Here is a 20,519-nt window from a genome sequence, read left to right as displayed (position 1 = left end):
AGGCGAACTGGAATCTCCAAACGGGGTGTGTCTGAGAGCCCACTGCACTGATCAAACCCCCTTTCCGAGGCTGTAGGACCATGAGCGTTACCTCTTGTGGTAGAGGATACTAGTCCAGAATCTCGAGATAGTTCCAGGGTCCTAACCTCCAAAGTCCCGCAGTAAGGGACACCCAGGTTGGAGGTTGGGAGCTGCTGGCCGGGAGGATGAGCCCCGTCCCACAGTTGCAGAGTTTCACGAGTGCATTCACGCAGTGTACACAGGACCCTCGCTTCCTGAAGATGCTGAATTCTAATGCACAGCCAAAGAAAAGGAAGCTTGATGAGGCAGCTAGGGAGTTTGAAGCTAACAAGAGACCGCATGTCAGCTTTCAAGACCTGCCCTCACAAAACCTTTATGGTTTGCAGCAATCCACTGCTATTCCGGGGCCGAATCAAGGCAATAATTTTCAGTCCATGGTTTCCGGACAGCAAGGAGTTATGGCACCCCCAGTGCAATGTGGTTGCTTTGGGGGAGGATCAATTTTCCAGGCGATGGCTACTTTGCTGGTATGCTTGCAAGTCAGATGGTGGGGTATCAGCCTACTTTGCAGCCCATGGGACAGAATTGGATGTATGCTAATATTGGTGCAGCCCCAGGGATGCAAACGGGAATGCCTAATACAGTAGCTGGCAACATGGTTATGCCAAACATGCAAAATTCAGGACCTGGTCTGAATAATTCAGCTTTGCCTCATAGTGTTGGTGTGGGAGATAGTGTGAGTGCTGCTGTGCCCTTTGCTCAGACACCTGCATATGATAATCTGACACCGAAAGGGAAAGTGAAAGATTACAAGGAAGCTGGAGCTGGGGTTAAATTTGAGACGTTCAGTGGTACACAGGACAAGCTCAAGGCTCTGACCTTTCTCCAACAGTTTGATGCAGCGTATACTGGAGGAAACTTTTCTGAAGCATCTAAGATATGTTAGGCTGCAAGTTTTCTGAAGGGTAATGCTCTCCAATGGTGGACCACCATGCTTATGCAAAACACAACACTTACTACTTGGGTAGGCTTCAAACAAGTGTTCTCAGCTGCGTGGCTTACTATGACTTTTGAGGTTGATATTATGACTGCCTGGCATGCGCTGAATTCAAACAACTGCCGAGATCTTGAGGAGTACAATAATAAATTTTGGACGGCTTTGTTGCCTGTAAGCTCCTATTGGCATGTCCCTTTCTCTGAGCAGGTGGAAAAGTATTGTTGTGGCTTACCAAAGGAGCTCGGAGACTACTGTACAAAAATGAAAGTTTCTAACATGTCTCAATTAATTGATAATTGAGAATGCCAGCGCAGCATACACACTGATGCAGAGAAAGACTTTTGGATTCAAGGGAGGTCAGAAGCATGAGGTCAAGAAGGACAGTGCAGAAAAGAAGTTTGGGTCTCGTCCTTTCAGAATTGAGAAGAATGCCAATTGCCAGAAAGCTCGTTTGTTGCAGGCCAGCGCCAAAAGAATAAGAAGGCAGCTGCTTATTTATCTCCTGAAGAGTTGAAGTCCTTGTATGAGGAAAAGAAGTGCTTTAAATGCAAGGAACTTGGACACATATCTAGGGATTGCCCACAGTGGAAGGAGGAGAAGGCTGATGCAGATAAGAGTGATCAGAAGGGAAGGAAATCGAAGACCATGGCTGGTTTGATGCCATATGTAATCAGTGAACAGCCCTAGGGTGAAGAAACAGAGCTATGCAGGGCTTGGGGTAAGATTCGGGACCAAACAGCCCTCAATCTTCTTTGATCTTGGCACCAAGGCCAAATTTATCTCTCCAGATATGGCAGCTAGATTGTGGATCCGTGCAGATGAGATCGGGCCGAGTTGTGAAGCCGGCATGGCAAATCTAGAGTTTAGCACTCCATTATAGGGAAGCTCTGTTTGCATACTCAGTCTGCGGACAACGAAGACTTCTATATTATGCCTGTCTCTGGTTGTGATGTTTTGCTGGGAATTCCATGGATGCACCGTTTGGATGCAGTGATAGAAGCCAAAAAGAGGAAAATTATAGTTTGTGAAGACCCATGTAATTGATGCAAAATTGAAAGGGGATTCTGTCCCAGTTGTAACGGCTTGTGCCATAAATTCTGTAATAAAAAGTCATATTTCTGCGTATATGGTTTTTTCTAGGGAGATTTCTCTAGTAAATGAAGAGCATACTATCTCTGTGTATATGGTTTTTTCTAGGGAGATTCCTCTAGTAAATGAAGAGCATACTATCTCTCATTTGGAGAGAGAAAGGGCTGTTTTTCTAAATCAGTTTTCAGATTGCTTTTCAAATGAATTGCCGAGTGAGCTTCCGCCAGAAATGCCAGAGGGCCATGGGATTAATATTATACCTGGAAGTAGTCCACCTAATAAACCACCTTATAGGGTCAGTGCGGCGCGCAGCAGCAGATCATGAGTCAAGTTAATGAACTCTTGGAGAAGTGGCTGATTCAGCCGAGCTCATCACCTTACTGTTCTCTAGTCCTGTTGGTGCAGAAGAAAGATGGCTCTTGGCGTATGTGCATCGACTATTGCGCCTTGAACAAGATTACCATTAAAAATCGCTTCCCGGTACCCAGGACAGATGACATTCTGGATAGGTTGAAGGGAGGAGCTGTATTGATTTAAAGAGTGGGTATCACCAGGTTTGCATACGTCCAAAAGATGTGCATAAGATGGCATTCGGAACTTCTTTTGGGTTGTATGAGTTTTTGGTCATGCCTTTTGGACTCACTAATGCTCCTACAACATTCAATCGCATGATGGACATGATCTTTCGAAATCATAGAGCCTTTGTAGGTACATTCTTTGATGACATGATTGTGTTTTCGAAAGATGAAGGGGAGCATCTAGAGCACTCAGCGATTGTGTTTGTAGAGCTTAGGAAGCAAAGGCTTTTTATAAACCCCAAGAAGAGTGAGTTTTTCATGGCTGAAATTCATTTCGAGGGGCATATTGTTTCCAAAGATGGGGTACAGATGGATCCAACTAAAGTGGAAGTCATAAGGAGTTGGCCACAATCGAAGAACTTGCATGAAGTTCGCAGTTTCTTGGGCTTGTGTTCATACTACTGCCGCTTTATCCGTCATTTTGCAGATATTGCAGCTCCTATGCATGCACTGTCTAAGAAAGCGAGGGAGATTTGGTGGACAAAGGAGGAGAATGACTCTTTTGAGGAGTTGGAGCAGATACTCATAGCATATATGGTGCTGATTTTGCGTGATTTGCGGAAATCTTTTCATGTGCACGCGGATGCTTGTGGTAAGAATGGTATTGGAGCTGTTCTAACATAGGATGGGCACCGTGTAGCCTATGAGAGTCGCATATTACAGCCAGCTGAGAAGCATTTGCAGCTTTATGAGAAGGAGATGTTGGCTGTACTTCATGCCCTGTCCACTTGGAAACATTACCTTCTTGGAACTGATTTTACGGTGTCGCATATTACAGCCAGCTGAGAAGCATTTGCAGGTTTATGAGAAGGAGATGTTGGCTGTGCTTCATGCCCTGTCCACTTGGAAACATTACCTTCTTGGAACTGATTTTACGGTCTAGACGGATTATCAGTCCTTGCGCTACTTTTTGATGCAATCCAAGCTGTTCGAGAAGCACATGAGGTGGGCAAACATCTTGTCTATGTTTCATTTTCAGATTGTACATGTGGCAGGCAAAAAGAATGTGGTTGCAGATGCCTTGTCTCGAAAGCCGCAAGTTTCAGCTGTGCCAATTTCTTATCATAATGAGTTGGATGTTATGAAGGATCAGTATGCAAATGACGAGCAGTTTTTTGGAATTTATTATCAGCTTGTGAATGGACACAGACATGAGCATTATGTGCTTAAGGATGGTTATATGATGATGCATGGCAGGCTATGTGTCACTAAGCAGTTGAGGCAGAAGGTCATGAGTGAATGTCATGATTCACCGTATGCAAGACATCGTGGTATTGACGCTACAGTCAAGGCGGTGGAGCATTTCTTTTATTGGCCTATGCTGCGTGATGTTGAAAGTTTGTACATGCATGACCTGTCAGAAGGTGAAGTATGATCGTCAGAAGACTAGGACTGTTACATCCTTTGCCCATCCCAGATAGACCGTGGGAAAGCATAGCCATGGACTTCATTTTTGATTTGCCCAAGATCCCTACAGTTAATGATGGAATGTGCACGATCATTGATTGATTTAGCTAGCAGGCACACTTCATTCCTATACGAAAGAAGATTGGGGCAGATCATCTGGCGAAGTTATTTATGCATAATATTTTTAAATATCATGGCATGTCTAAGTCTATCGTGAGTGATAGAGATCCTCTCATGACCAGCTTGTTTTGGCAGGGGCTTTTTGATAATATGGGCACTAGTCTTCAGTTTTCTCGTGCTTTTCATCCACATTCAGATGGGCAATCGGAGAAGGCTAATTTCATAGCATTGGATTTGCTGAAATGCTATGTTTCGGAGCACCAATCACAATGAGAGATTTCTACTGTTGGTTGAGTATGCATATAATAACATGGTACATTCTTCTACAGGTAAAGCTCCATTCAAGATAGTGGAAGGTAGCCATAAGATTCCACCCATCTTACAGACCAAAGGTAAAATTTTTGAGGCTGCTAAGTATGTGAAAAGCTTGGATGTAGCTTATCAAAAGGTGAAGCAAGCTCTTCAGCGGGCACACGATAAGCACAAGAGGGCAGCAGACAAACATCATCGTGAAGTTGTTATTAATGAAGGTGATTATGTCTTGCTGCGTTTTTAGAAGGCAAGGCTAAAAAGTACACGGGGTCGTACTCGGCTTTTTTCTAAGTTGAGTATGAGGTATTGTGGGCCTCTTCAAATAACTGAGAAGATCAATGATGTAGCATTCCGGTTGCAGTTGCTTGATCATTGGAGGATTCACAATGCCTTCCATGTGAGCCTTCTTAAGCCTTTTCACGGTGATGTGCCTGAGGATGTGCCTTGGGAGATGCAGCTAGAGGTGGAAGAGTTAGATGAAATTCTTGTGCCTGAGCATATTCTAGCACACAAGGAAAGGAAGGTAAAGGTAAAGTTACCCGACGCTACTTGGTGAAATTTCTAAATTATTCATCATTGCATGTGAAGTGGTTGGAGGAGGAACTTGTAGACACTCGTCAGGTGTTGCAGCTTTATCTTGAGGCTTTTCAACTGGAGCCAACTCTAGTTTGCACTTCTTCAGGTTCAGCAGAGCGACATGCGTTTGGAGCATTGCCTGATGCTCAAGGGGGGGGGGGGTAGCATCTCCACTCCCTCTATACAGACACGCTCGAGTATCTAGAGGTCGCTTGGTGTTACACTAAGTCTCACTTGAGGTATTGGTTGCTGATAGTATTTCTGCCGCGGGACCTCTATGATTGGTGTACTAGTCACTTGGTTATGATGCATTTGATGTGCAATGCTATATGTATTTGTTACCATGGCTCTACAAATATGTATACATTGTTGGTTGATCTGTTGGTGGCATGGTTGGCTGTTCTTTCAAATTTGGTTGGTCTGTTGGTTGGCTACCCTTTCAGACTTGGTTGATCTGTTGGCGGCATGGTTGGCTGTCCTTTCAGATTTGGTTGGTCTGTTGGTTGGCTACCCTTTCAGACTTGGTTGAGCTGTTGGCGGCATGGTTGGCTGTCCTTTCAGATTTGGTTGGTCTGTTGGCTGGCTACCCTTTCAAACTTGGTTGATCTGTTGGCAGCATTGTTGGCTGTCCTTTCAGGTTTGGTTTTTATTTTTGCTATTTTCTAATTCTTTTGCTGTTGTTTTTGTTTGCAGGCAATCATGGACATTTGTCTTCTTTCAAGAGGGGGGTACATCACAAGGACATGAATTTATGGGATCTTTGATTTGCAACTCCCATACTTGCCTTGAGCCTTTGGGGCGCGAGAGTTTGGCCACGTGCGCAGGACTTGGGGAATTAAAATTCCTAGTGGACCCTTGGAAATTGTGAATGTGCACCCAATTGCTAGGCAATTAATTCCTAGGACCAAAGTGTGCAACAGAGGGCTAAAAGAGTGGTGCAATTAAAAATTGCTATTTTGGGCACGGGTCTTTAAAATCAGCACAAGACACCTGCTAGGTATGTGGGAGGCCAAAAAGCAAGCATAAAAGTCAAAATTTTCTTGGAGGGCTGTTTCTGGACCATAGAAGAACAAGGAGAGGCAAGTCACAAGCTGGGAAAGTGCTCTAGGGCTATTCTATCACATCGCCTTGCTGATTTTTGACTACCAGGGCAGTCTGTGGGCTGTTGGTGGGGGTGTGTCCTTCGAATCTCGGAAGCAGATTGTTGAAGAGGACTATGCACAGGGTGTACTGAAGCCATAAGATTACTTGCTTGAAAACTCAGTGAGAGTTCATGGTCCAGGTTATCTGGAGATATTCTTGGCATTTCATTTCTCAAGATGGTTCTTTTGTTGCAGACCTTGGCAGAGGGAGGACACGTTGAAACAGACCCTGGGAGCATGGTGCTTGGCAGACTCCAGGCTGATTACTCATTATGAGGGGGACATCTGGAAGATTATGGCATCTGGATTGTTCGAGCTCGAAGGAAGGAACATCACTTAAGGGGGTGGTGCCATCTGGTCCTACCCTGGATGGACCTATGTACCAGGATTGTTTGCTTGTGCACGATAGGACCTAGAGGAGCAAGAGCCACTGATTAAAAAGCCAAGAATCGGAATCTACACCAGATTGTTTCAAAGGCTTCATCATGGGAGCTGTTGGAGAGCAACTTCATCGACGAGGTGGCATTGGGCCGAGATGTGTCGGTTAGAGGGGGTGTTGGAAAGGTCACCTCCCCATCTTTGGTGCCAAACAAAGGCTGAACAGAGGTGCAAATGGCTGGAGCAGATGGCAGGACAGGTCAGATCAAAGGCGCTTGTCTGGAGGTGCCTATGGACCAAATCTAGGGGCTGGAGATGTGAGAAGTGCAGCGGTGCTGAGCAACAATGGAGAGAAAACAACAAACACTCACACAGGAAGAACTGAATACAATAGAGCCAGGAGAGACTTGCACAAGGATCTTAGTTAAAGTTCCTCAACTGCCAGAGAAAACCTCAACCAAACTGAGAGAACAGTTGACTGCTGAGATGATGAAATGGGGGGGAGACGAGCCCTGTATATAGAGCCTCCCTTGCCCTAAACTGGCCGACCAGGTGGACCGACCTAGGGAGGGCCAGGCCGACCTGCTGGTCGGTGGGAATGCATGGGGTTGGGGGCCCAACTTAACCCCCTAACAGAGGCGCCACCTAGGTGGCCTGGTGGCAGTCCTCATCGGGGCCATAGCAGGGCCCGGGGTGGGCAGAACAGGCCCGTACCCCCCTGTGACACCCCTTGACACTCTAGCACAGATCCAGGCATGGGGAGGGTGCGAGACATGACAACACCTCTCAGGACTCCCCTCCATCTGAGAAGCATGCACGGGACACCCCTCGACCTCTCCTGGGCGGGCAAACCCACAAGCGTGGCCCTCACTCAACCTCACATTGGCGGGCAGACCCACAACCAAGGCCCTCTCTCTACGATACAGTATGATACATGAGATGACCTCTAACATCCCCTCTTAGCTCCTGGATCATGGATCATCGTGAGGGAGTTGGAATCATCGCCAAGTAGTTGCCATGCCAAGGGTTTGGTGAAGAGGTCCGCCTTGTTGTCCGTCTTGCAATATGTAAGCTGGATCACATCATCGCACCTTCTCTCGGACATAGTGGTACTGGATCTCAATATGCTTGGTACGAGCATGGAATACGGAGTTCAACTCTGATTATCACTGAGAATAACTGCCGATAATGTCTGTGGGAACCGAATCTCTCCAAGCAACTGCCAGAGCCAAACTGCCTCACAAGTGGCGAAACACGCAGCATGATACTCAGCCTCGGTTGAAGGCAAGGCTATTGTGGGTTGCCTTTTACTACTCCAAGTGATGAATCCCAAATGTTGCCTTGGTTGATAGAACAACCCTCGATTGCGACACCCTTGAAAATAACAAAGGATCCGCATACCAGCGTCCCAATGGGTCTTCTTAGGTGCCTGCACGAAGGAGTTGAGAAGACCAACAGAGTAACATAGATCAAATATGGTATTGAGGAGCCAAATCAAGGAGCGGATCAAATGGCGACATGTGCTTGCATCCACTGGATCACTGGGGTCATACTTGGACAATTTGGTATTGGGGTCATGGGTGAGGAAATGGCACGACAATCTGACATATGAAAAGCCTCCATAAGCTCCTGAGTAGAACGTTTTTGGGACACAAAATATCCTTCCGGCCCCTGTGAAATCTCCAAACCCAAGAAGAAGTGTGAGATCTGTCATCTCAAAGGCCTGGGAAAGAGCTGCCTTCATCTCGGAAATATGACAAATCATCAACATACAGGATGATAAGGGCGAGAAGTCCCCCTTGATGGAATAGATTAGGATCAGACCTGCGGAAATACTTCCGAACAAAAAACTCATCAATTTTCTGATTCCATGCTCGAGGAGCTTGCTTAAGCCTATATAAGGCTTTCCGTAACCTGTAGACCATACCTACTGACTTGGTAAACCCAGGTGGTTGCTCCACATAGATCGAGAATAATTCGAGGTTGCCTTCACCACGAACTTTGATGAAAGAAGTAGCAGCGATACAGACATCCCCACCGAAGATCACAAAATCCTTCAACTGAAGCTATCCTTCACATATTAAAGGGTGGTGAGATCCACTTTAACTATAGCATACACAGTAAATAGCCAAACAATTAATCACCACAACTTAATCACAGGGAGCTAGAGCGCTCCTAGTCAGAAACAAGGACACCAATTGGGCCCAAACGATGGCGCCCCTTGCGGTATTTCTTTAATATTCATATAAAGCCAAGCGGTTGATTACAAGGTCTCCTGAAAGTTGCACCATAGGCAAACCACTGCCCACAAACTTCCAATATCCTACATAGACTTCTAGGTCAGCATATCCGACCTCAGTAATACATGGAGATGTCACCAAGAACAGCTCTCCGACTACCACATTAGCCAACGCTTTTGACTCACCATCTGAATCGGACTGCTTGTTCTTCTGATCTGCTGCCTTCTTTCTGCAATCCTTCGCAAAATGGCTTGGCTCGTCACAATAGAAGCACTTCCTCTTGTGCTTCCTTTTCTTACTGGAAGTGTCCTCTTTATCTCCAAAGTCATCCTTCTTGGGCTTGTCACCGCTAGGCTTGCCCTATCCTTTGCTGGCTTTGTCCTTTGCCAGCAAGCCTTGTCGTCATTGTCTTTGTTATAGAGCTTCTCTTGAGCCTCTTCCTATAGCAAGAAGGGACCCAACTCCTCAAAGGTCACATGTTTGGTCCTGTCTTCTGCTGTCACAGTTGTAACGAACTCTTGAAACTCCGTGGTACCATCCCAAGTGCATGCAAGGCCAACTGGCTTGAGTCTGGTGCTAATCAATCGCTCACCATCTTGACTTTCATCAAGTGGTGATGAACCGAATCTGCCTCATCCATATCCATGTTGTAGAGTTTATGTTGAAGAGTCAAGATTCAAGATATATATTATGTCTCATACAAATCCTTTAGAATGGCCCACGCCTCTATTGATGTGTTTGTCATCTGGATATGAGGAATCACCGAGTCCGTTGTTGTCCCTATGATCAATGCCAAGCATGGCATCTCTATCTTCCCATGCTTCCAGTTCATTTGCATCTACTGGTGCAAGTATCATCCCCTTGTTGTCCAGCACATCCTCTGGCTTTGCCTCCATGTTGTAAGCTTCCACAATTTCTAAGCCACTAAATGACTCTGGATCTTCACCTTCCAGATAGGATAGTTGGTCCCATCCAGTTTCTTGGACTCTCCAAAGTTAGGGATAGTGAAAGAAGGAATTCGGCTGGAGGAGAAGGAAGAAAGAGCAATGGCTGAAGAGGCTTCTGACTTCGACATCTCTGCTGCAATTCTACACAGCAATTCTGAAAACTAACACCACCATCTAGAACTCTTTACACACTTGACTGAACCTGAGTCATTGTCCTTCTTGCAAGGGCACAATTCTCTAGTTGTGGAAGTCGATTCCCTAGAGCCTTGAATCAAGGTTGTCCTTTAGCAAGGTCCTTGCCTTCAAGTGATGTCAGTGAGTTTCTCTCACTTGACATCACTTGTGATGTGTGTGTGTGGGAAGATAAGGCACTCCCTGTGCCTATCAAATGAGGTTGAATGTACTCCACACCAAGCAACATCAATCCAAGTATGCTTGCCTCCATGTATCTCCATCCTTCTCTTCCACTTCTCTCTCCCTCTCTCACCATGTAAAGCTAACATGGTATCAGAGTCATTCCTCTTCCCCTCCTTCTGCTTGCTCAGTCTTTCCTTTTCTTCTTCATCCACTTGAGAACATTTTAACTCCATTCCGTCCTTGCTTTTGCGAGCGATGAATTCTGTCCATGCTTTTTTGAGAGCGGGAGCATGCTTTGCTGAGGACGGACATCAGAAAAACGAGATGAGCTTGGATATCTGCCTTCAAACTTCTAGTGTATTCAGCAATGACTAGCCACCATTTTTACACCATCCACCGCTTGCAATTGCCTGATGTTTTACTTGAGAGGCTCGTTGTTTCTTGAGAACTGCCTGTTTTTCAACAAGATGTTTCTTGCTCTTGCTGCTGCTAGTCATTGTTTTTTTCCTCATCGACCTTCATTAACAATAGCCCGTTTGTTTCTCATCACCATTCTGTCAAATGCTCCGTCTCTGTTAAGATCTGCTACACGGGGTTTTTTTGGCTGTCATAGTATTTGTCATGGAGGACAGCCCTGTCACCTCCATTCCTTGAAGTTCGTAGGTTAAGGTTTTCCGACATGACAGACCAAGGTTCAGCTACTTCTCATGCGTTAAGGAGTGTGGGAACTAGTATAGGGTCATGATGGAGGTCTAGGTCTTAGGAAGCGACCCCCATCCATTGAAGCTATGGAGGCAAGACAATGAAAGTTTGTCTTAGTTTGGCTCAGTTTGTTAGATTCTCTAATCCATCACATTGAGTTCAAGTCTACGGCTGAGGAAATCTGGAATAGGCTGGAGAGCTTGTTTGGTAATTGCATCACCAACTCAAAAGTCTTTTTGAAAGAATGATGGTGATGAGTTGAGTGACCAATTATCTAAGTATAACAATTAATGAGCTTTAAAAAAAAGTGCCGGCTTTTATTAATATGAAAAAACTGTACAAAAATTGGCCATTTTAGCAAGGGATATTGCTTGTGGCCTGTTCCAAAAAGGCACACTTAGTAGTTTATCAGACACATCATACAAGGCATAGGCCCAGCTCACTCTAGTGAGACCCCACCAAGGAGTCCCTTCTCCGAATAGACACCCCAAAGTCAGTTAAGAAAGTCTTAAGAACTCTCTAAAGCCCACTCTCACCCCTTGACCGAAAGCTTGGTTGTCCCAAGCACTCCATCAGGACCACTAGCTTTCGATTGGAACGGAGAGAGAACTGAGCCATCAGGCCAGTCCTCCTGATAGCCCTGGCCATGACAGTCCAGTTCTTGTGATAGGACACGACCAAACCAGGTGCAAAATATCCTCCAAGGTTCTTCCACACAAAGGGCACACCGGACTAATGCTTGACCACCGGGCCATGTTCCTCTTATAGGAAGCTATTTATGCATCGCTTTCCACATCATGAAAATTGCTTTGGGGTTTGTAACCTTTGTGAACTCGCCTATTCAAGAGAAAGGAGGTGTGGCAGTCTAGGTTAATCCGTTACTGGGCAGGGAGCTTTTGAGAGATGCTCTATGCGTTGAATGCATAGTTCAATGAAACGTTTCAGAACGTTGAAACGTGAAATGTTTTGAAACGTTTCAAAACGTTTCAAAAAAATAGGTGAAGTTTCAAAAAACCAAATTGTATTTTTTTGGTCTAAAAAATATAAATTTTATGCATGCATACATTTGGTATGCCAAAACTGTGCAAAACTAGCTAAAAACATAGAAAAAGACTTGACAGAAAGCCTATAGTGGCCAATGGTAGAATAGATTATAGACTCCAGATTAGAAAGCTCAACCAAGCCTTCAACTTTATCAACAAGCCTATAATGGCCAATGCTAGAAATTAGAATAGAGTCTAGATTACAAAGCTCAATTAAGCCTTTAAATTTTAGAAATTAGATTTCAGTTGAGTAGATACTAGAATCTAGATAGGTTGCAAAAAATCAGATTTCAGATTACAATTTACAAGCTCAAGCCTTAAACTTTATCATATTTCAGTTTTCACAAGTTCAGGAATCACAATTATGGAGTCTGGACATAAATCAAGTTCTCAGTTTCACTCTTGTAAATAGTCTGCTAGTCTATAGACTAGAACCTAGATTACATAACTCAAGAGTCAAGAGTGAAGGTATCAACTTTAAATTTCAAACAAAACTAAAGTTCAAACTCTACTGAAATCTGAAAGAAAGTAGCAAGTTAATCAGCAAGAATCAAGATCTGTAGGTGCTTGGGCATCTTCTCCCTGGCCCTCAGCCCCCTCCTCCTCTTCCTCCCCATCATCACTATCAGAATCTGCAGAAGTGGATGAATCCTCTTCTGATGATGAGGAGGTCTCCTGTTCTTCTGGAGCAGCTGCTATTAAAGTTGGTTCTGTTCTCCCTGCTTGTCTGCCTGCCTGAGATCGTGTGGCACGTGCCAACGATGCCCGCTCCTCAGCAATGAATGCATATGCATCATCATCCTCATGCATAGGATGAAGCATTTCATCCTCAGGGACTTGCACACGTATCTTATCAGGATCCACCTCCTGTGGACCTTCAATGGTCTTCATTCGTCGAATAAGTCGTAGATTGGCATGGACATATACAAGCCTACTATACACCAAATGAATTAACAGTAAATACATGTAGGTTGTAGCATAGCTATAATTCAAATGCTAATAATGAACTGTGTGCTGAGTGCATATAAAAGAAAATAGATATGCCGAGGCCCGAGTGCTCACACACAAAATTATGAATTACCTGTCAAGTTGTCCAGTGCGTAGTCTATTCCTTTTTTTAGTGTGTATAAGTGAGAACACACTCCAATTCCTTTCACAGGCGCTAGATGAGCAATCTTGTGAAAGGACTCGAAGGGCAATGCGCTTCAACTCCGGCGTGCCCCGACCATACTTCTCCCACGAGGTAACAGGCCTCAACTGACCATCATGGAGACATGCACGAGCTGATCCAAACTCCCCAAAGGAGTTCCTAAATGAGAGGAGTTGGTCCTTCAAAGCATCTTGCAATATTGCATCTTGATATGCACGTTCAAGGAAACCTGTCCACCTTGCAGTCAACTCAGCATCATCTGATTGGTCCTCCCTCCTCCATAGAGGATGCAAAATGTGTGCTACTGCATGAATAGGCCTATGGAACCATGTCCATCTTTTTTCCCACAAGGCCATAATCTCTTGCTCTCTGTAGGGACCAGGGTGCAAATGAAATATATTTAGGTTGCTGCAAACCTAGAATCTAGATTCTAGATTCTAAATACAAATGTAACATCATACATGCAATTCCTTAAAGCTGCAAATTAATTGCAGCCAACAGTGAATTGAAAAGTCAAGATTCCTGATTTGCATTTACCTTGTTGCATCAAGCCATGTGCACCCTTTCAATGCCTCTCCAACCTTCTGCATGAACTCATACACGAGTCCAATTGTGCATCCTTCTCTATCAACAAGTCGAAGGGTACTGAAAAGGGGCTGCACAATCCCCACAATCTCCTCAGCTACATGCCAAAAATCACCATCAAACACAATGTCCTCAAAGGCACGTGCCTTTGGTTTGCTGGACTTATCCCAGCTCAACCATTCCTCACTGACTACCATGCGCCTTAAGTTAGGTTAAGTTAGGCTTCACCTTTACCAAGCGTGACAAGACTATAAAGAGATAGGCAAAGCGGGTCTTTGAGGGCTTCAGAATCTCATGGGAGCTATGTTGCTGAAAAATTGCAAGGGCTCTATGCTTCCTTGTCAAGAAAGTCACCATGCTCCGTGCCTTGTCAACCACCGAGGAAATCCAAGGAAGCTTCCCTATGTCCTCTATAAGAAGATCCAAACTGTGTGCAGCACAGGGAGTCCAAAAGATATGCGGATAGTCACTCTCAAGTAGCGCACCCATGCGCTGACAGTTACTTGCATTATCTGTAACCACCTGTACTACATTCTAAGGCCCCACATCCTCTACTGCCTTCTTAATGTGGCTGTAAATGTACTCACCTGTATGAGATTCATTTGATGCATCTATGGATCTCAAAAACATAGTACCCACGCAAGATGATACAAGAATGTTAATGAGCGGGCGCCTCTTGGTATCTGACCACCCATAACACAAAATGGAGCACCCGTATCTAGCCCATGATGCCTTAATAGGCTGCAGCTCCTTCTCAACTTGCAAGACCTCTCCTTTCAGCTCCCGAGTGCGTAAAGTCTCTGAAGATGGAGCCCTAAATGAAGGGCCAGCCTCGGCCACTGCCTGAACAAACTCCTGAAAAGCTGGAGTACAAGCAAGGTTAAAGGAAAGGTCACACTCATAAAAGAGCTTGCGAGTTGCCCGACGAGCAGATGCAAGCAAAGTTGTGACCCAATTGGCTCGCAAAGGCCCTGGCCTGGGTGGTAACCTGGTTGAATTTGGAAACCTTGGAGGCTTCACAACTCGCACTGATGCCCGTCTAGTGGAAGCACTACCAATAGAAAAAGAAGCCCCTTGTGTAGGTGGTGAAAGTGGAGGAGGGGGTCCAGATGTCACAGATATAACGGGACTCCTGGGAGGAGATCCAGGACCTACTAGTGTTGATGAGGCCTCAACTCGTGCCCTCTTTGACGGGCCACTTGGTGTGCCTCCCAAGGAAAGAATTACATCATCTGGAACTTCTCCTACACATGGATTGACACCCTTTCCAGTGATACCAAGAAGATGTGCCCTTACACGAGGTGCACTACCACAAAATGAGCCACCACAATGCTTACACTTCCATTGTTTCGAACCCGAAGCACCATACTGTTGCTCCACATGCACTTGCTCCCAAACAATGTCCTTTGCTCGCCCCATCTCTAAGCTATACTATCCTAAGTCCTTGGAAGTTGGAACTGGTTACAGGTTACTCTGTAGCCCTCTGACACTTCGAGTCTTTGACCTGCGAGACAACCAATAATCCCTTTGATTATTTGTTGCTTCAAGCTTGCAAGACAAATTACAATAAATTTTGTATTGTGAATCGTGAATGTAGTAGTAAGTAATACGTATTACGTATACTAATGAACATGACCAGCCAACTGCTTCCAATGCTCACAGCAGCTAGCTAATAGCTAGCTAGCTGGCAATTAGTAGAATCATGCATGCAGCAATCTACTTGCCAGGCTCCAACACAACGACACATGGCAAGAAGGAGCACGTAGAAATTCTACCAACGAACAAAAGGCCAGCGAGCTGTATACGAACCAAAGGGGCTAGTGAATCCACAAACAAAAGGGGCTACTATCGTCATGCATGATGCGCTAACGAACCTGTGTCCACGATGCACTTGGGCGCTCCTGTTCGTCGTTCAATTGGCGTTGGAGTAGCTATGCATGCAATCGATTGCTGCTCGTGGACCGTGGTACTTGCTTGCTAGCTTGCACGTCTTGCGTAGGGGCCAGGGCGCTTGAGCCTTGCAATCTGCCGACGCTTGGAGATAGCTAGCGGCGCATCCTGCAGGTGTCGTCAAAAAGCATGAAGACCCTGCATGGCTAGTTGTTGACAGTTGTGCACAAGGGATGGCCTAGTTGAGGCTAGTGGGCTTGGATTTGCAGGTAATCGAAGAGCAGGGTTGTCACCTGCACATGCACGCCGCCGTACGGGAGATTTCGCCTCTACAAATTTTTATCTAAACCTACAGTATCCTAGCCACGTTTCACTGTGACTATGGTCGAATGATGCACAAACTCGTGGGGAGTGCTGAAGAGAGTTGAATAGTCTCATTACGAGAAATAGGTGGGTGTTACATGATAGAGCTGACTCATGGGATTTGGGGATTGTCCTTGTCGGAATCTGAGTCTTGGGATGAGTTGTGTTTAGATAAGGGCCTGGTGGATGCTAGTGACTTTGATCCAAAGGGTCTAAATGGGTTCACCTAGAGTAATAAGAGAGAGAGTTTAGAGCTAATCGAATTGATAGGTTTTATTTCTCAGATGAAGGGTGGTGGTTCTGTGCGTCCATGGGGGGTAAAGTATGGGAGAATTCAGCTTTGTCTGATCATCTCCCTATAGGTTGTGGTCCTCCTCCCTGCCGAGACTTTGAGGTCGGTCGTTTGATGTGCCCTTTAAATTTGACAAAGCTTCGTTGAAGAATGATGAGTTCTGTGAAGAAGTCATGAGGGGATGGGTCAACGTGTCTTCAAAGAGTGCCGATCCTTGTATTAGATGGGATAGGGATATTAGGACAGTGGTTCAAGTGGCCAGATCTTGGAAGGTTAGAATTAGATTGAAAGAAAGTGCGGTTTGTGGAATGCAAGAGTAAGTTGCTCAAAGCTTTGGAGATCTCCCCTTGTGATCCAGTCTTAGCCACACTCATTGTCGAATTGGAGGATGCCTTGAAGATGCTCGAATTAGAGAATTGCTAACAGAGCCTGGATCCTGAGCAGGCAATTGTGGCTTTTGTTGGCGGATTGTCCTTTAAAGTTTTATCTTTCAGGCTGTAAGGAAAAAACATCCATGGACAGGGTCATGGATAATCAAGGTAATTTTGTTTCAAAATTCTGGCATATCGTTGAGGTTTTTCGTAAAGAATTGGGGGGAGAGGGACGCTGAATCGAATGCCTCATTGTCAGACCGATGGTTTGCCTCTAGAGATCATCCTCCTCATCAACTACACACTGATCCGAAATTGGTCTGCTTCAGGATTGTTGCCACATTCCAAACCTTCATCACGTCCGAACTGAGTCGGGCTAGGATCATACAATCTTTTATCATGAAGAACAGCGTACACCTTACCCTTCCGTACCACCACCTTCCAACCAAAGCGAACTTTGTGCGTAACCACCACATCATCCGAGAGCTGAACTTCCACATAATCTGGTATCGGCTGCCTCTGATCCTATAAGATCCACGCTCTCTTGGCCCTAAAATCCTTCCTCGCTAATGGGGGAATGACTAGAACCCGACCTAGTGAATATGCAACCCACTCTAGCAAAGTGCCCATCCAAGTTGGCATTCTCGAAAAATCAACGCATACAAGGCAATCCCTATAAAGAAACTTATCAATATTGAATGTTGGGCTCCAAGGTATAGTCAACACCGCAGCACCTGCAAACATGTATGATTTGCTGACAATGTTGTACGAATTTCTTTGACACACATTCGAGAAGAAAAAACCTCGACCAAGCCTCCACCGAGACCTCACACTCATAAGAGAGGAAGACTTGAAGCTTCTCCATAGTAGGAAGCCTCCCAATAAAAAACAAATACCCCACCTCCAAACAAGCTTCTCGACCTCATGCTTAATGGCCTTGAACTGCATTCGACAAACCGATTTGTGTCTCGTACCATTCTCCCTTAAAACCTACTTCGCTGGTTCACTTTCTCGCTTAGCTACATCAGCCCAAACAATCTTCCATGCGTCCTCAACAGACAATGCAGAAAGCCTCTTGAAAGCTTGCATGAAACTGTTTCCGCGTATGATCTTGGCTCCTCCCTCGTAGACGATTCACCACGAACCAACCCCTATCCTACCTCTCCTTTTTGCTTAGATTCTTTCACCCCACCTCGAGGATCCTTGCCAGCAGAATTAGCATGCACACTCTCGAAAGGGGCTGACAAATCACCTCACATACCTTGTCAAGACCCGAGTTTATTGAATCCGCCTTGAACAAGACATCAAAAATTAATGGTAGGACTATTCATGTGTTAGTGGGTAGTGGGAGTATTTGTAGTTTCTTTTAAAAAAACCTTCATCATAGCTGTTGTATGTGGAATCAACAACTCCATAAGTTTCTCTACCTCCCAAGTATTCCATGGATCTACAGTGAGCCTTGTAGCTATTGAGAGAGACCAATGGTTTGAGAGTTGAGATTGCCAATACATAGCATATCATTACCTGGCAATGTCACCATGATGCGTACGTTTGATTTCTCCTTTGTAGGAGACTTGTTTGCCTTGGATGTGGGATTGATTGATGTAGCCTTGGGATGCTATTGGATGAGTTTTTGAAGGGAGTTTTGTGTGGATTTGAATGCCATGGAGCTTGGGGCTCTTGAGTGCCCAAGCAAAGCTATGTCTAGTGCATGCTTGGTTTCTAACACTTGGTTACACACATACGAGACACTCGCTCCGCTTGGATGTCTTAAAACTTAGTTTTGCATTGATATGCACAATTCCACTAAAAAAAAAATAAAAAAAAATAAATAAATAAATATATAAACAAATGAACGAACGAACAAACAAATATATAGATATTTGCTATGCATGTCCATTAAATGTGATAGAAGTTTGTGAGTGTATTGAATTGAAATTGTTCTTCAAGCTCTTATATAAGTGTGGATATGGTTGTTTTGTTGCAGATGTACGTACCCAAGGGATGTATCAATTATTGGATCCAGGTTTTATAGGTCTTATATTTTCGTGCTTCAGTGAAGATGCCAACAAGGTTAGGGTTTAGTTTAGTTTAGCTTTTTTTTTGGGGACTGCCAAGTTTTGTATGAGGCATAATATGTTTGCGTATTGATGGTGTGACAAACAACTATGTTGGAGATTTGAGTGGTGTAAGGCTCCACTCTTAAAGCGTTATCATCTACAGGCTAGTGCAATAGTTGTTGACTGCTTGTTTTTTGTGATTCTTTGTGTTTAATTACATGGGACTATGATGTAGGCACTTTGAACTCCTTAACTTTAAAAATTTGAAAGGTAGGCCTTGAGCGATTTAGTGTGTTTGCTTTGAAAAATTACATCTTGGACTGGATGAACTATATCACTAGTTTATTTTTATGATTTATGTAGGAATGATAATAGTGATGCTAATTAGCAAGAGGTGCATTAACATCTGTCAAGGCATTCTTGCCATCGGGAGCTTGTTTCCCCTATCTTATATACTATCGTAGCTAGAACTAGGGGCCCAGGTTCACAAATCACTAATATCCAGTGTTGTGAATAGCATCTGTGAGGCCTTTTTTGTACGTAAACTTCTAGAGGCCTTCTTCTCTGATTGACAACCATGGGTTCCTTGACTTGTCTTTTTTGGATGAGCTCTCTCTATGAAACCCTCTCACGAACCTCAATGCTTGTCATGTGGGTTCTTCTTCATGTGCCATTTTTCGATGGACATTAGGACCTTTATGCCCTCTCCGGGCCTTCCCTATGCATCTCTAATCCATTGCTTAGGCCTAGATAGCCTTGATATCCAAACCCTCTAATCCCACTAATGCAAGCATTGTCAAGTCCTCATGGTTTGCAGCCTCTACTATAGTGTATATCCATGGCTGTTAGAGTCGTGCTATGTGGAAGCGCAATTTCCAGTTAAGTTACTCAATAAACTTAGAAATTCAAATAGACATTATTTTGAGATGAACATTCACACACATATCATTCAAATGTCACACAAAGGGTTGGAAGAAGAAGGGAAATGAGTCCGGCACCCGATGGGGTGTGAATGAAGTACACCTACTACCTGGGCTAATCTCAGGTATATTTCTTTGTTATAATGATGCTCAGCTTCAAGTACAATAGTAATGCAGACCCTCAGATGGAACACGGGGTAACCTAGAAATTCTAGGACATGAATAAGTAGTCCAAAACATGCACAATGATCTCCTGGTGAATGAAAAATGGGAGAACTCAATACGTAAAGCTGTAGGAAACTATAGAAAAATAACCACTGGCAGCCCTTGGTGAAAACCAGGTTAAAAGAGGCCCAGTACTTGCTAGTCTCTGCAAAAGTTCTTAGGAATTGTTGTTCTAGCGACAACCTATCTCTTAGACATAGCCCCCATCAGAAACGGTTAGCGTTTTCAACCTAAACGCGGTTAGTAATGGAAGGGAATTAATAAAATCAGTTCCAGAAAGCTATATGAGCGAAAAAGGAAATCAGAAAATTACTTTTTGGTAGCTTGGAATACAAAAAGCGGAAATGAATTTGAGAAAAACAGCGCGTAAAAGAAAGTGTAGGTATTGATAGAAGCGAAGTATGCGAAGAATACTTGACCCATGACTCGCCTTGGGTGTTGAAAAGGAGGAAACATAGGATTAATCAGAAATTCCAGCAACGTCATCAAGTTGGATAGCAGAAGGAGATCATGGAGTAATAGAAGAGTGAAGCAAAGTTGGCAGAGGGCAAGTGAACAGCAAGGACAATGGCTAGGAAGAGGGCAAATTTGCAAGGAGAGCAGCAGGGAGAGGATGGAAATTTGAAAGAGAGAGCACTCAGCAATTAGACTGCTTAGAACTGATCGCAAACTTCTTATAGATCTTGTGTGAAAGCAAAAAGCTACGGAAAGCTAAGAAAGCACAAAGCTACGGAAAGCTAAGAAAGTACAAAAA

At 44.5% G+C, this 20,519-nt stretch overlaps 1 protein-coding gene and 1 pseudogene across 3 annotated transcripts in view; one reads left to right on the top strand and one right to left on the bottom strand.

Annotated features, from left to right (window-relative positions):
* The window catches only part of BRCC36A (Mov34/MPN/PAD-1 family protein), a 66,161-nt gene that overhangs the window by 7,937 nt on the left and 37,705 nt on the right, over nt 1-20,519 (top strand). For all 3 annotated transcript variants that reach the window (XR_015543411.1, XM_087396311.1, XM_087396310.1), the window contains exon 4: nt 18,548-18,633. Coding sequence is in view for 2 of the 3 variants with exons in the window: in XM_087396311.1 (XP_087252437.1) it covers nt 18,548-18,633 (86 nt within the window). In the remaining variant the exon portion in view is untranslated. The remainder of the gene's footprint in view (nt 1-18,547; nt 18,634-20,519) is intronic.
* On the bottom strand, nt 12,450-15,063 carry LOC147885515 (uncharacterized; annotated as a pseudogene).

This window comes from Dipteris shenzhenensis, chromosome 25, assembly GCF_047967505.1.
Source record: "Dipteris shenzhenensis isolate YYH24624 ecotype China chromosome 25, Dip_SZ_1.0, whole genome shotgun sequence".
Classification (NCBI taxonomy): Eukaryota; Viridiplantae; Streptophyta; class Polypodiopsida; order Gleicheniales; family Dipteridaceae; genus Dipteris; species Dipteris shenzhenensis.
Note: the sequence above shows the minus strand (reverse complement) of the source record. Positions and strands in the feature narration are given on the sequence as shown.